This window comes from Cherax quadricarinatus, chromosome 17 (genome assembly GCF_038502225.1).
Source record: "Cherax quadricarinatus isolate ZL_2023a chromosome 17, ASM3850222v1, whole genome shotgun sequence".
Lineage (NCBI taxonomy): Eukaryota > Metazoa > Arthropoda > Malacostraca > Decapoda > Parastacidae > Cherax > Cherax quadricarinatus.
Genome location: NC_091308.1, coordinates 36213880 through 36231308, shown reverse-complemented (window position 1 = coordinate 36231308; position 17429 = coordinate 36213880). Strand labels below are relative to the sequence as shown.

Sequence of the window (17429 nt, the reverse complement as noted above, 5' to 3'; positions counted from 1 at the left end):
TTAGACAAGGATGTGTGATGTCACCGTGGTTGTTTAATATATTTATAGATGGGGTTGTAAGAGAAGTAAATGCGAGGGTCTTGGCAAGAGGTGTGGAGTTAAAAGATAAAGAATCACACACAAAGTGGGAGTTGTCACAGCTGCTCTTTGCTGATGACACTGTGCTCTTGGGAGATTCTGAAGAGAAGTTGCAGAGATTGGTGGATGAATTTGGTAGGGTGTGCAAAAGAAGAAAATTAAAGGTGAATACAGGAAAGAGTAAGGTTATGAGGATAACAAAAAGATTAGGTGATGAAAGATTGAATATCAGATTGGAGGGAGAGAGTATGGAGGAGGTGAACGTATTCAGATATTTGGGAGTGGACGTGTCAGCGGATGGGTCTATGAAAGATGAGGTGAATCATAGAATTGATGAGGGAAAAAGAGTGAGTGGTGCACTTAGGAGTCTGTGGAGACAAAGAACTTTGTCCTTGGAGGCAAAGAGGGGAATGTATGAGAGTATAGTTTTACCAACGCTCTTATATGGGTGTGAAGCGTGGGTGATGAATGTTGCAGCGAGGAGAAGGCTGGAGGCAGTGGAGATGTCATGTCTGAGGGCAATGTGTGGTGTGAATATAATGCAGAGAATTCGTAGTTTGGAAGTTAGGAGGAGGTGCGGGATTACCAAAACTGTTGTCCAGAGGGCTGAGGAAGGGTTGTTGAGGTGGTTCGGACATGTAGAGAGAATGGAGCGAAACAGAATGACTTCAAGAGTGTATCAGTCTGTAGTGGAAGGAAGGCGGGGTAGGGGTCGGCCTAGGAAGGGTTGGAGGGAGGGGGTAAAGGAGGTTTTGTGTGCGAGGGGCTTGGACTTCCAGCAGGCATGCGTGAGCGTGTTTGATAGGAGTGAATGGAGACAAATGGTTTTTAATACTTGACGTGCTGTTGGAGTGTGAGCAAAGTAACATTTATGAAGGGATTCAGGGAAACCGGCAGGCCGGACTTGAGTCCTGGAGATGGGAAGTACAGTGCCTGCACTCTGAAGGAGGGGTGTTAATGTTGCAGTTTAAAAACTGTAGTGTAAAGCACCCTTCTGGCAAGACAGTGATGGAGTGAATGACGGTGAAAGTTTTTCTTTTTCGGGCCACCCTGCCTTGGTGGGAATCGGCCGGTGTGATAATAAAAAAAAAATATATATATATTTATATATATATATATATATATATATATATATATATATATATATATATATATATATATATATATATATATATATCAATAACAACACTGCACTAGCCAAAGACTCGAACCCATGCTGCTTTGGCCTGCCTCATGGTGGGCGAAAACGCATGACGCCCTTATCCACTGAACCATACGATTCTTAAAAGTAGGGCATCCAGCGGAACTGGATGTGGTACTCCCTACCCAAGGACACACGATGGTGTGGATGACTCTAGGCTAATTTCATTCTAGTCCCTGTTTGGTGTACTAGTTCAACGGGCAGCATGGGTTCGAGTCCTTGGCTAGTGCAGTGTTGTTATTGATCAATACCACTCGTTCGTGGTCACAATAATATATATATATATATATATATATATATTATATATATATATATATATATATATATATATATTATATATATATATATATATATATATATATATATATATATATATATATATATATATATATATATATATATATATATATATATATATATATATAATGTTGTGCGGAATTGGTAAAAATGGCCAATTATCAAGAACTCATTTAAAATTAAGTCCTGTCTAAAATTTTCTCTTATACGTTTAAAGATATACTTTTTCATTTATATTAATGTACAAATTAATAATTTTGTACCAAAAGGACCTTAGAAAACTTACCTAACCTTATTATAACAAGCGCAATTTAATTTATCCTAATCAAACTAAATATATTTTAGATAAGTTTAGAATAATTTAATAAGCACAATGAAGTATATTTTTTTCGTTATGTTTAGAATGATTTTTGCGAAATTATATATATATATATATATATATATATATATATATATATATATATATATATATATATATATATATATATGCAAATAAAGTGTAAATTCTACTTAAATCTGGCTTAAAAAATGTAAATAGAAAAATCAGTAGTGAAATGAGTGAGATTTCCGAGTGTGGTATTAGGGCGACGGATGAGGATACCAGACTGAGCACTCGCAGAAACACTGCCAAGATCTTAGTAAATGCTATGAAACTCCGTACGTCTGGAGGCGACAGGACGTATCCCTTGAAGGTAGATGTGTCCTGATGCACGTCAAGACGTCTCATAATTCGCATGAGTAGAGTGGTGAGGGGAAAGTGGGGTGGATTACTCTGTTGTAGGGTCGTAACCTGTGTTGGGGGTAAAGTTATAGTGTTGGAAGATTGTAACTGGTGTTGGTGTAAAGTAGCACTGTGCTGAGGACTGTAACTCGTGTTGGAGTAAGGTAACACTGTGTTGGAGGATTGTAACTCGTGTTGGGGTAAGGTAACACTCTGTTGGAGGGCTGTAGAGCTGTTGGGGGAGGTGTAATGGAGGACTTGTAGTGCACGAGGCGATGAAGAAAGAGATGAAATTGTTGATGATTTATTAGGAGAACTGGGAAGGAAGAGATATCGAGAAGTGGAAGAGGAAGGGAAAACAGGAGAGGAAGGGAAAGTGAAGTGGTGGTAAAAATAGGAGACGAAGAATTTGAGGAAAGGGTAGGAGTAGATGAAGATAAAGTGTAAGAAAAGGGCAGCTGGCTGTGGAATGAGAACTGGGAAGGGAAGAGAAGGAGAATTAGAGAAGAAGGGAAAGAGAAAGTAGAATGGGAAGTGAAAGGAGAAAGAAAAAGGAAATGGGAAGCGGAAGTGAAAGGGAACGGAAGGAGGAAAGGGAAAGGAAAGAGGAAAGGGAAAGGAAGGAGGAAAGGGAAAGAAAGGAGGAAGGGGAAAGGAAGGAGGAAAGGGAAAGAAAGGAGGAAGGGGAAAGGAAGGAGGAAAAGGAGAGGAATGAGAAAGAGGAGAGGAAGGAGGAAGGGGGGGATGGGAAGGAGGGGGAAGTTTACCGGTGCTGGCTGCTACCTGGCCCCAGTTTCCTGTGAGTGCCCGCTTGGGTATAGTGCCACACTCGTCCTGTGGGTGCCCGCCTGGGTATAGTGCCACACTCGTCCTGTGGGTGCCCACCTGGGTATAGTGCCACACTTGTCCTGTGGCTGCCCGCCTGGGTATATTGCCACACTCGTCCTGTGGGTGCCTGCCTGGGTATAGTGCCACACTCGTCCTGTGGATGCCCGCCTGGGTATAGTGCCACACTCGTCCTGTGGGTGCCCACCTGGGTATAGTGCTACACTCGTCCTGTGGCTGCCCACCTGGGTATAGTGCCACACTCGTCCTATGAGTGCCCGCCTGGGTATAGTGCCACACTCGTCCTGTGGCTGCCCGCCTGGGTATAGTGCCACACTCGTCCTGTGGATGCCCGCCTGGGTATAGTGCTATACTCGTCCTGTGGATGACTTCCTGGGTATAGTGCCACACTCGTCCTGTGGGTGCCTTCCTGGGTATAGTGCCAGACTCGTCCTGTGGGTGCCCGCCTGGGTATAGTGCTATACTTGTCCTGTGGATGACTTCCTGGGTATAGTGCCACACTCGCCCTGTGGGTGCTTTCCTGGGTATAGTGCCAGACTCGTCCTATGGGTGCCCGCCTGAGTATAGTGCTATACTTGTCCTGTGGATGCCCGGTGATGCGCGGGGTATCCTGACTGTCCTAGGGATCGGCGCTCTCCGTGGGCTTTGTGATGCATTTTTTATGATCAATGGTACTTAGTGTGTGTGCGCGCGCGCGCGCGCGCGTGTGTGTGTGTGTGTGTGTGTGTGTGTGTGTGTGTGTGTGTGTGTGTGTGTGAGTACAGTTATTCAGTTTAAAACGTTGTGTAGTTTTAAAAATAGGTTAGATAAATACATGAGTGGGTGTGGGTGGGTGTGAGTTGGACCTGACTAGCTTGTGCTGCTGGGTCTGGTGCCGTGCTCCTTCCTTGAGTGGAGGTGACCAGACTGGGTGGATCATTGGGCTAATCCGGGAGGGTGACATGGACCTGCTCCGCATGGGTCAGTAGGCCTGTTGCAATGTTCATTCTTTATGTTCTTATGTGCGTGTGCGTGTGTGTGTGCGTGTGTGTGTGTGTTGGTAGCCTCCTAAACTGGTCGCTCATTGGTACATTCTCCTGGCTTGGTGAGCTTTATGTGATACTGGGGTATATCACTCATACATGCCAGAAACATCTCCGGTCCCAGTTACGATCCTTGTGGAACCCCACCCTTTACACTTGCCTATTCCGACACCTCTCCTCGAACAGTGCCTCCTTCTTCTGTAGTGCAAACCCTCTTCTACCTGCTTGCTTCTCAAGCTCTTTTTTTTTTTTGTCCCAGTCTTTTGTGAAGTACCGTGTTCAATGTCTTCTTGTATTTCACCTTTGCCCCCTCTCCCATGTTTCTCTCTCTCCCTCGTTTCTCTCTCTCCCTCGTTTCTCTTTCTCCCTCGTTTTTCTTTCTCCCTCTCTCTCTCTCTCTCTCTCTCTCTCTCTCTCTCTCTCTCTCTCTCTCTCTCTCTCTCTCTCTTTCTCTTTCTTAGCCTCTTTTACTTAGTCATAGAACTCCAGCTCGTTTGTTAGACACGATGTGCCATGTAATAATGATGGGAGAATTACTGACAATATGTTAGGTAAAAGGACACAAGTGCAACTAATTGACTTGTATTGTGACAAAGTTTCACTCTCCAGGAGCTTTGTGAAGCCGTTACAAACACTGCAGGAACACACAGAGTGAGGGACAAAACATAATATATTCGTTGTAGGTGGTACTAGTAGTAGTAGTTCTTTTGGTGATAGTAGTAGTGCTTGTGGTGGTAGTAGTAGTCCTTGTGGTGGTAGTAATAGTCCTTGTGGCAGTAGTAGTAGTATACTTGTGCTAGTATTTGCAGTAGTTGTAGCAAGTATGTGACGGCAGGTTTTATTGCTTTGAAGAGAATTCTTGTCAATACTTCAGATATGTTGAAGCTGCCCTAATTCTGTTTAATTGTGTTAGAAATAGTGATTAATGATGATTCAAGGCATTTACATCTACGGGAATTGGGTTCTTTGATCACTAGGCGGGCGTCGTTAAATTTCATCAGATGGTTGACGGAATCCCGGTACTGTACGCAAGCATTGCTCAAGTTATCGTTCCTACATGCATTTATATGTTCTCTGAGACGCGTTTCAAGGTGTCTTGCTTTTTCACCTACACATAATATTCTGTCACAACCTCCATAATGGATAGTATAAACTCCTGCGTTGATTGGATCATTGTTTTTCAATTTCGTTCTAGTCAGATCTCTCATGGAAGTACTAGTGGCAATGGCGACTTTAGTGTTGGCTTGTGCGAGCACGTTAGAGACATTGCAACCTGGCTGTACAGAAGGATTATAAGTTAGTTAGGAGTGATGTAAGTTCTTGAGGAATTGATGATCTGAAGGACTCTTTTTATGTAGTTTTTGGTGAAAAAAGAAGGAAAATATAGATCAGTGAAGGTCTGGTGTATGTAAGTACACTCCACGGTCCAGAGTTTCTTGAGGAGTGTACTTACGTACATACCCCAGACCTTCACTGATCTACATTTGCTTTCTTTTGCATGTGTGTGTGTGTGTGTGTGTGTGTGTGTGTGTGTGTGTGTGTGTGTGTCTTAACTACCGATTGTCAAAGGCACTTGCCGATAGACATCTGGCCTGTTGTGTAAACGTGTGTGTGCATATGTCTGTGTGTTCCATTTCCCTGAAATACACCAAATGAAATGAAAATTTAAATTCTGAACACCGTAGAAGAAAAAAAAATATGTGTAATATCGACTTCAGTGTATGTTATGTTGTGGTTATAATACAGCTAAAACTATCTCGAGTGATTTGCAGAATAATGCATCTTTCTGAGGTTTTTAAAGAAATTAAAGAAAAATATCGGTTTATTAATATGAAAAGTGACGGTAGTGTAAAGTTACAAAATTTATTGCATCGACGATAGAAATTCTCTTTGAAGGAGAGATGTTTTTCTGTGTTATCTCCCTTGTTAGAAACACTGACTAAGGTTTCACTGAGTAACAGTTAATTTTGTTTTGAGTCCAGGACGGAACTGAACGTTGACTAAAGTTTCGTCACCTCCGAACTGCGGTTAATTGTGAATTGCTCCAGCCAAGTGATTATTACTTGTTTTCAGGACGATTAAGACTGCGTTTGTCAGAGAGATACATTTACTTCGGTATTTCTGTGGACAATCAGAACTAGCAGTCAGATAGGGATAGTTACTCAGTTTGAGAACTAGTAAGAGTGTTGTAGTCGGAGAAAAACATAGCTATTGTAGTGTTTTGAGGGCATCAGCACTTCAGCAGTGAGAGTGGGACACAGTTACTCTCGTGTCGTGAGAATAATTCACACTGAATCAGTCAGGTACTGCCTCCTCCGCGTCAGTGGATGAGAGAGGAGAAAGAGGTGCTTCCGTCCCTCTCCTACAGGCGACGTCTGCTTCAAGGAGGTGCTGAGAGGGTGGTCGAGATGGTGATGGGTGTGTGTCCCTTCACCCCGGAGGAGGTGCTGGAAGGGGAGCTCCTCCTCCAGGCTCTTCTGGCCCCTTCCCAATCGTCGCTGTCCCCCATGAACCTCTCACAAACCACCATTTCCAGCCTCGGGCCCTCCAGTGTGGCTCTTTCGCTCCTGGACCCAACACAGCTATTGTTGGTGAGTGTAGTATGAGTTAGAGAGATAACCAGAAAGGTAGAGAGAAAGTCATTCTTCTATGATAGCTTGACGATGGTTAGCATATAAGGCATAATACGTGTAGCAGGCACTAACATGTAAGAGAGGAAAAGAAACACGATTATTGCAGAGACTGACACAGTGAGAACGATCAACGACAGTTTTGCACCTTGCCAAGCACGGGTCTGTCTTACCCAGTCCACAACGGATAAACTTTGTGGATTAACACAGATCAGTGACCCTCCTCCCCCAACACACGCACGCACGCACACTTACACATCACAGATGCAGTATTCGCAATAGGTTGCTAGATAATTTTTAAAGAAAGGATGATTTTTAAAAAATATTGCATAGGATTACTTAGACTACGAGGCAGGGACAAAAGCAGCACTAACAAAAGAATAATAGCTGCCACTTCTACAGTTCCCTGTGAATATGTTATATAAAGCAGACAGCCCAAATGAGGATATTATAAAATGACGCGACAGTAACAGAGATTGAGTAAAAGACGTATATGCAGAACAAGTTTATACAGTGGCAACCCTTCAGTGTATTTAGATTTTTGGCAATAAGTAAAGCTCTACACAGAACGATACGCTGTCACATTAACAGCTAAAACCAGCAGGTCAGTGCGTTGTTCAGAGTACCATGCCAGACTAATGGCATTCGTCCAACAACGTGCATTTCTATATACCATAAGAAGGTTAACGTGGGCCTCACTGTAACCATAAAAGTAGATTTTTTACAGACAAATCTCACACTAGCATGACTGTGGCGTGCTCTAGCTCATGTTCCTTCAAAGCCATCGGAACGACGCGATTTTAAACAGCTCACCGAACGGAAGGTTGACACCCATTGTAGCTCTCAAGGAAGGTTCCTTGATGCTGGTGAGGGGCTCTTGATCTTGGGAATTGGATCTGCGCTCCAGTTTTCTGAACTGAGCCTGAATGCCTTCCATCCCCCCCCAAACAGACATTGTATAATCCTTATGGGTTTAGCCCTCCCTCATAATAATCCTTCATGCAGGTGAGGGTTCTCGATCCAAGGAAGTGGACCTGCCCTCCCATTCCCCCCCATTCACCGTAGACCCTTTCGGATTTAGCACTTCTCCGTTAACCTAATAATAATAATAATAATAATAATGAACCCATGGCAAGCCAGTCATGAAAATAAGCCGGAGCGCTTGACCCGTACGTCAGTGTCTTACTCTCTTGTATGGAAGACCACCACCACGTGAAGACCACCACCACGTGAAGACCACCACCACGTGAAGACCACCACCACGTAAGGACCACCACCACGTGAGGACCACAACCACGTGAGGACCACAACCACGTGAGGACCACAACCACGTGAGGACCACCACCACGTGAGGACCACAACCACGTGAGGACCACAACCACGTGAGGACCACCACCCCGTGAGGACCACAACCACGTGAGGACCACAACCACGTGAGGACCACCACCACGTGAGGACCACAACCACGTGAGGACCACAACCACGTGAGGACCACAACCACGTGAGGACCACACCACGTGAGGACCACTACCACGTGAGGACCACTACCACGTGAGGACCACAACCACGTGAAGACCACAACCACGTGAGGACCACAACCACGTGAGGACCACAACCACGTGAGGACCACCACCACGTGAGGACCACAACCACGTGAGGACCACAACCACGTGAGGACCACAACCACGTGAGGACCACCACCACGTGAGGACCACAACCACGTGAGGACCACAACCACGTGAGGACCACAACCACGTGAGGACCACAACCACGTGAGGACCACAACCACGTGAGGACCACAACGTGAAGAACTTATTTTCAGTAATAAACATAACTGGAGAGGCACTAAGAGTGGTAAACAAAAAAAATTGGCAGTTCTAAATTACCAAACATAATATTAACTATTATATTCAGAGACGTGTTAATAAGCTCATAAGGGAGTTAGGCAGCGCTGGGTGAATATGGGAGATAAGAATTGATCCGAGAAACTGCTGGGTAACTCAGACTTCTTGGATCATGATTCCTGTAAGCGTCAAGACATCATTATTTCTTTGAATCGTGCTAATCACAACAAACTTCAAACATGGAGAGAAATATATTGGATAAACGGCCACCTCTCCATAAAGGACGACTCCTGTACATGGAGACCCATTTTCTACACTGCAACAACAGTGTGTGTGGTATCACCTTGTTATTTAAGGTGTTGTAGATGGTGTCGTAAATAAGCGAATTGTGGAGTGTTTGGGAGAGGTTTGGCTGCAATATGTAATTACGCTGATATCAAGGGAAGCTGTCAGGGTCACGCTGATATCAAGTGGATCCTGTCAGGGTCACGCTGATATCAAGTGGATCCTGTCAGGGTCACGCTGATATCAAGTGGATGCTGTCAGGGTCGCGCTGATATTAAGTGGAAGCTGTCAGATTTTGCTTCTGGCTGAAGAAACTGTTTCGGGCGCACCACTAGCCACGTCGCTGCCTATCCTCCCTGTAAGATGCTCTTTCAAAATCATTAAATGAAAAAAAAAAACACCTTTACCTCATCTAAATTCTGTTGGTTTACTTGCTTCATTAATATGCATAACATGTTAACTGCTTGGTAAATTTACCGGATTCCTTCTTCATTATTCTCGAGTATCTTTTCTTCCGTACGTACGAGTGAATAGCAATTTGATGCAGTGACTGACTTGATTACCCATAGTTTTCCTCCCACAACGTTTCACCCATACCTTTATTAACTACGTACATTACATATAGTGTAATTAAAATGTTCTCCCCCCCTACAGTATATATATATATATATATATATATATATATATATATATATATATATATATATATATATATATATATATAAAGCAGCTGGAACTGATGGGATCATGACAGAAATGTTAAAAGCAGGGGGGGATATAGTGTTGGAGTGGTTGGTACTTTTGTTTAATAAATGTATGAAAGAGGGGAAGGTACCTAGGGATTGGCGGAGAGCATGTATAGTTCCTTTATATAAAGGGAAAGGGGACAAAAGAGATTGTAAAAATTATAGAGGAATAAGTTTACTGAGTATACCAGGAAAAGTATACGGTAGAGTTATAATTGAAAGAATTAGAGGTAAGACAGAATGTAGAATTGCGGATGAGCAAGGAGGCTTCAGAGTGGGTAGGGGATGTGTAGATCAAGTGTTTACATTGAAGCATATATGTGAACTGTATTTAGATAAAGGTAGGGAAGTTTTTATTGCATTTATGGATTTAGAAAAGGCATATGATAGAGTGGATAGAGGAGCAATGTGGCAGATGTTGCAAGTTTATGGAATAGGTGGTAAGTTACTAAATGCTGTAAAGAGCTTTTATGAGGATAGTGAGGCTCAGGTTAGGGTGTGTAGAAGAGAGGGAGACTACTTCCCGGTAAAAGTAGGTCTTAGACAGGGATGTGTAATGTCACCATGGTTGTTTAATATATTTATAGATGGGGTTATAAAAGAAGTAAATGCTAGGGTGTTCGGGAGAGGGGTGGGATTAAATTATGGGGAATCAAATTCAAAATGGGAATTGACACAGTTACTTTTTGCTGATGATACTGTGCTTATGGGAGATTCTAAAGAAAAATTGCAAAGGTTAGTGGATGAGTTTGAGAATGTGTGTAAAGGTAGAAAGTTGAAAGTGAACATAGAAAAGAGTAAGGTGATGAGGGTATCAAATGATTTAGATAAAGAAAAATTGAATATCAAATTGGGGAGGAGGAGTATGGAAGAAGTGAATGTTTTCAGATACTTGGGAGTTGACGTGTCGGCGGATGGATTCATGAAGGATGAGGTTAATCATAGAATTGATGAGGGAAAAAAGGTGAGTGGTGCGTTGAGGTATATGTGGAGTCAAAAAACGTTATCTATGGAGGCAAAGAAGGGAATGTATGAAAGTATAGTAGTACCAACACTCTTATATGGATGTGAAGCTTGGGTAGTAAATGCAGCAGCGAGGAGACGGTTGGAGGCTGTGGAGATGTCCTGTCTAAGGGCAATGTGTGGTGTAAATATTATGCAGAAAATTCGGAGTGTGGAAATTAGGAGAAGGTGTGGAGTTAATAAAAGCATTAATCAGAGGGCAGAAGAGGGGTTGTTGAGGTGGTTTGGTCATTTAGAGAGAATGGATCAAAGTAGAAGGACATGGAAAGCATATAAATCTATAGGGGAAGGAAAGAGGAGGGGTAGGGGTCGTCCTCGAAAGGGTTGGAAAGAGGGGGTAAAGGAGGTTTTGTGGGCGAGGGGCTTGGACTTCCAGCAAGCGTGCATGAGCGTGTTAGATAGGAGTGAATGGAGACGAATGATACTTGGAACCTGACGATCTGTTGGAGTGTGAGCAGGGTAATATTTAGTGAAGGGATTCAGGGAAACCGGTTATTTTCATATAGTCGGACTTGAGTCCTGGAAATGGGAAGTACAATGCCTGCACTTCAAAGGAGGGGTTTGGGATATTAGCAGTTTGGAGGGATATGTTGTGTATCTTTATACGTATATGCTTCTAAACTGTTGTATTCTGAGCTCCTCTGCAAAAACAGTGATAATGTGCGAGTGTGGTGAAAGTGTTGAATGATGATGAAAGTATTTTCTTTTTGGGGATTTTCTTTCTTTTTTGGGTCACCCTGCCTCGGTGGGAGACGACCAACTTGTTGAAAAAAAAAAAAAATATATATATATATATATATATATATATATATATATATATGTGTGTGTGTGTGTGTGTGTGTGTGTGTGTATGTCGTGCCGAATATGTAAAACTGGTCAATTAGCAAGAACTCATTTAAAATTAAGTCCTTTCTGAAATGTTCTCTTATACGTTTGAAGATATATTTTTTCATTAATGTTAATGTAAACATTTTTAATTTTCCACCAAAAGAATCTTAGAAAACTTACCTAACCTTATTATAACAAGAGCAATTTATTTTAGCCTAACCCAACTAAATATATTTTAAATACGTTTACAATTATTTAGTACTAAACAAACACAATCAAATATATTTTTTTCGTTAGGTTCAGAATGATTTTGGCGAAATTATTGCATACACAAATTTTCACTTGTCCTATATGGCAAGATGAGCGTTGCTATTTAAGCCAAGATCGCAAGTTCTGCCTATTCGGCACGACATATATATATATATATAGATATATATATATATATATATATATATATATATATATATATATATATATATTTAGACATACATCTTCCATTAATCACTTGCAAGATTAACATCTCAAGGAGGACATTGTGCGTTAGAATTTCAAGTTATCTATCTTTTTCCTGTTCTGCAGTTGTCAGTGATGGTCTGATCGGATGAACGGTTGGACGGATGGATGGATGGATAGTTGCCTGAGTAGATACACGGATGGATGGCTGGGATGTGTGCATGGGGGAAGGATTGACTTTTGGGCACATCACTGAGAGGGTGGATGAGTGAATGGGTCGGTGGATTGATGGATATATTGGTGAATGGTTGGATGAATAAATGGTTAGGTGGACTGATGGATAGATGGATGAATGGATGGGTGGGTGGACTGTTGGGCAGATGGATGAATGGAGAGGTGGGTGGAAAGAAGGATTGATGAGAGACGAGTAAGTAAATATATAACTTTAATCAGAATCTTGGCGAGGCACAACATAAGAAACATAAGGATAATAATGTGTACCTGAGGGACCCTTGTTAAGACAGACATGTGTATTACATTTAGAAGAGGGGAGAAATGTGTATAAATATTAGAAGAGGGGAGAAATGTGTATAAATATTAGAGGAGAAATTTGTATTAAATTTAGAAGAGTGGAGAAATGCGTATAAATATTAGAAGAGGGGAGAAATGTGTATAAATATTAGAAGAGGAGAAATGTGTATTAAATTTAGAAGAGGGGAGAAATGTGTATAAATATTAGAAGAATAGAAATGTGTATTACATTTAGAAGAGTGGAGAAATGTTTATAAATATTAGAAGAGGGGAGAAATGTGTATAAATATTAGAAGAGGAGAAATGTGTATTAAATTTAGAAGAGTGGAGAAATGTGTATAAATATTAGAAGAGGGGAGAAATGTGTATTAAAATTACAAGAGGGGAGAAATGTGTATAAATATTAGAAGAGGGGAGAAATGTGCATTAAATTTAGAAGAGGGGAGAAATGTGTATTAAATTTAGAAGAGGGGAGAAATGTGTATTAAAATTAGAAGAGGGGAGAAATGTGTATTAAAATTAGAAGAGGGGAGAAATGTGTTTCAAATTTAGAAGAGGGGAGAAATGTGCATTAAATTTAGAAGAGGGGAGAAATGTGTATTAAAATTAGAAGAGGGGAGAAATGCGCTTTAAAATTAAGAAGAGGGGAGAAATGTGAATTAGATATAGAAGAGGGGAGAAATATGTATTAAAATTAGAAGAGGGGAGAAATGTGTTTCAAATTTAGAAGAGGAGAGAAATGTGTTTCATATTTTGAAGAGGGGAGAAATGTGTTTCAAATTTAGAAGAGGAGAGAAATGTGTTTCATATTTTGAAGAGGGGAGAAATGTATATTAAAATTAGAAGAGGGGAGAAATGTGTTTTAAATTTAGAAGAGGGGAGAAATGTGTATTAAAATTACAAGAGGGGAGAAATGTGTATAAATATTAGAAGAGGGGAGAAATGTGCATTAAATTTAGAAGAGGGGAGAAATGTGTATTAAATTTAGAAGAGGGGAGAAATGTGTATTAAAATTAGAAGAGGGGAGAAATGTGTATTAAAATTAGAAGAGGGGAGAAATGTGTTTCAAATTTAGAAGAGGGGAGAAATGTGCATTAAATTTAGAAGAGGGGAGAAATGTGTATTAAAATTAGAAGAGGGGAGAAATGCGCTTTAAAATTAAGAAGAGGGGAGAAATGTGAATTAGATATAGAAGAGGGGAGAAATATGTATTAAAATTAGAAGAGGGGAGAAATGTGTTTCAAATTTAGAAGAGGAGAGAAATGTGTTTCATATTTTGAAGAGGGGAGAAATGTGTTTCAAATTTAGAAGAGGAGAGAAATGTGTTTCATATTTTGAAGAGGGGAGAAATGTGTATTAAAATTAGAAGAGGGGAGAAATGTGTTTTAAATTTAGAAGAGGGGAGAAATGTGTATTAAATTTAGAAGAGGGGAGAAATGTGTATTATATTTTGAAGAGGGGAGAAATGTGTATTATATTTTGAAGAGGGGAGAAATGTGTATTAAATTTATAAGTGAGGAGAAATGCGTTTTAAAATTAAGAAGAGAGAAAGAGAGGAAGAGGAGGAGAAAAGGAGAAGCAAGAGAGAGGAGTGAGAGAAGATTGGGAGGGAATGTTAATGAAAGAAAGTGATAGGAGGGGGGAAGAAGAGGAGGAGAGAGAAATTGAAGTCTAGGGAAGAGTGAAAACATAGGGAAAAGGGAAAAAGGAGAGGAAAGAAAGGAGTAAAGAAAGCAGAAGAGGTGAAAGAAGAAAAAGAATTTTCTCCCCTATCTCTTACTCCCATTGCTTCTTCTCCTCCTCCTCCTCTACCCCCTCCTCCTCATCGTCCTCCTGATGTTAATACTCTCTTTTTTTCCTCCTCCTTCTTATCCTCCTCTTCCTATTCCCCCTTGTCATTATCGTCGCCTCCTCCTTTCTTCCTCCTCCTTCCCTACTACCCTTCCCTCATCTTCTCTACTCCCCCTTCCCACTTCCTTTTGTTCCTTCTCTTCTTCCCTCTCCTCCTACTCCTCCACCTACAGCTCCACCTCCTCCTCCACCTCCCCCTCCTCTTCCTCCTACTCCTCCTCCAGCTCCACTTCCAGCTATGCCTCCTCCCTTTCCTCCTCCTCCTCCTCCGCTTCCCCTCCTCTTCCTCCTACTTCTCCTCCTCCAGCTCCACTTCCAGCTATGCCTCCTCCGTCCCCTCCTCCTCCTCCTCCTCCTCCTCCAGCTCCACCTCCTCCTCCCCCTCCCCCTCCTCTTCCTCCTACTCCTCCTCCAGCTCCACTTCCAGCTACGCCTCCTCCGCCCCCTCCTCCTCCTCCAGCTCCACCTCCTCCTCCACCTCCCCCTCCTCTTCCTTCTACTCCTCCTCCAGCTCCACTTCCAGCTATGCCTCCTCCGCCCCCTCCTCCTCCAGCTCCACCTCCCCCTCCTCTTCCTCCTACTCCTCCTCCCGCTCCACTTCCAGCTATGCCCCCTCCCCCTCCTCTTCATCCTCCTCCTCCAGCTCCACCACCACCTCCTCCTCCCCCTCCCCCTCCCCCTCCCCCTCCCTGTCCCCCCTCCCCCCTCCCCTCCTCAACAACCAAAGAGATCCTCCGAATAACAAGAAACTATTTTTTCCACTTAGGTCTGAAGATATTTTACATATCTTCAAAGTTCTCCTTCCCCGCTATTTATTGTAGCCGGAACCACCAAAAAGAGGCAAGAGTACGTTGAGAGACACTTGTAATGAGGCTGGTGTGATGTGTTCTGTGATGTGTTGTGTGATGTGTGATGTGATGTGTTGTGTGATGTGTGATGTGTGTGATGTGATGCGTTGTGTGATGTGTGATGTGTTGTGTGATGTGTTGTGTAAAGTGTGATGTGTTGTGTAAAGTGTGATGTGTTGTGTGAGGTGTGATGCGTGGTGTTGTGTGATGTGTTGTGGTGTGTTGTGTTGTGTAAGATAGATGAGCTAAGATTACTTGCAAGTGTACGTAATATAGATATTATTGGTATAACAGAGACCTGGTTCAACCTGAAAGATAGAGAAATGCCTTCTGAATGCAACATACAGGGTTATAAACTGTTCCACACTGATAGGGTCAACAGAAAGGGTGGTGGAGTGGCGATGTAAGTCAGAGAAAATTTAAATTGTTGTTTTAGACATGATATAAGATTAGAAACATCGGACACAGAATCTGTTTGGCTACAGTTTTTCGAGGGTCGTGACAAATTAATTCTGGGTGTGATTTATAGACCCCTAAACCTTGATAGGGAGTGCAGTAAGCTGTTATGGGACGAAATTCATAAGGTATCTAGATATGAAAATATTGTGATAATGGGAGATTTTAACTTTAGACAAATTGATTGGAACATTAAGACAGGAAATCTTGAGTCTAGTGACTTTGTTGATACGGTTCAGTATTTCTTTTTAGAACAGGTTGTGACGGAACCAACTAGAGGAAACAATCTGCTTGGCTTGATTCTTGCCAACAAAGAGTCACTAATTAATAATCTTGAGGTTAATGATGAGCTTGGGGAAAGTGATCACAAATCAGTTAGTCTCAATATATCATGGAATCAGATAACTACAATCAAATCTCTGTCCCAGATTTTCGCTTAGCGGACTTCATGCGACTGAAAAATTACCTGGGTGGGCTAAATTGGGATGTCCAGACTATGGGTCAGGTATTTGATCTTGGTTGCCAATATGACGTTTTTCAGAGCATAGTTCTAGCTGCCCAGACAACTTTTGTTCCGAGTAGGGAAATTAGATCTAACAAATATGATCCCAAATGGATGAGCAATAGATTAAAACATCTCACTGGTCAAAAGAGAGGCATATATAGGCGTATCAAAAGAAGGGATGGATAGTTAAGAAATCAATATATTCAATTAAAGAGAGAAAGAAAGGAATAAGAAAAGCAAAAAAAGGATTATGAGGCTAAGGATACAAGGGATTCAAAGACTAACCCAAAAGGGTTCTTTCAGGTATACAGAAGTAAGATTAGGGACAATATTGGCCCACTTAAGAGTAACTCTGGTCAGATCACTGACAGTGAAAAGGATGTGTGTGAAATTCTCAATACCTACTTCCTCTCAGTTTTCACTCAGGAAAATACTAGCGATATTCCTGAAATAATAGATTATGTAGAATAGGACGATAATAAACTATGCACAATTGCGGTAACTAGTGACATGGTCCTCAGACAAATAGAGAAACTAAAACCTAACAAATCCTCAGGCCCTGATGAACTGTTTGCAAGGGTGTTAAAGGAATGTAAAGAGGAACTTAGCATACCTTTGGCTAATCTTTTTAACATATCACTACAAACTGGAATAGTGCCTGATAAGTAGAAAATGGCAAATGTAATACCTATTTACAAGGCAGGTGACAGGTCCTTGGCTTCGAACTATAGACCAATAAGCCTTACCTCCATAGTGGGAAAATTTATGGAATCAATAATTGCCGAAGCAATTTATAGCCATCTTGATAGGCACAGATTGATTAATGAATCTCAACACGGTTTTACAAAGGGGCGTTCCTGTCTTACGAATTTACTAACATTTTTCACTAAGGTGTTTGAGGAGGTAGATCATGGTAATGAATGTGGTATTGTGTATATGGACTTCAGTAAAGCTTTCGATAGAGTTCCACATCAGAGGCTGTTGAGAAAACTTAAGGCACACGGAATAGGAGGAGAAATTTTTTCCTGGGTAGAGGCATGGCTCACAAATAGGCAGCAGAGAGTTTGCATAAATGGGGAGAAATCAGAATGGGAGCACGTCACAAGCGGTGTTCCACAGGGGTCAGTTCTGGGCCCGTTGTTGTTCACAGTTTACATAAACGACATAGATGAGGGAACAAATAGCGACATAAGCAAATTTGCTGATGACACCAAAATAGGCCGTCCAATTCATTCTAATGAGGACACTAGAGCACTCCGGGATG

The 17429-nt window shown here is 41.8% G+C and overlaps 1 protein-coding gene across 2 annotated transcripts in view; it reads left to right on the top strand.

Annotated features, from left to right (window-relative positions):
- The first annotated feature begins 3102 nt into the window (after positions 1 to 3102).
- LOC138852828 (uncharacterized) overlaps positions 3103 to 17429 on the top strand; it is a 432346-nt gene continuing 418019 nt past the window's right edge. For both annotated transcript variants that reach the window (XR_011392108.1, XM_070085948.1), the window contains exons 1-2: positions 3103 to 3149; positions 6239 to 6756. Coding sequence is in view for 1 of the 2 variants with exons in the window: in XM_070085948.1 (XP_069942049.1) it covers positions 6493 to 6756 (264 nt within the window). In the remaining variant the exon portion in view is untranslated. The remainder of the gene's footprint in view (positions 3150 to 6238; positions 6757 to 17429) is intronic.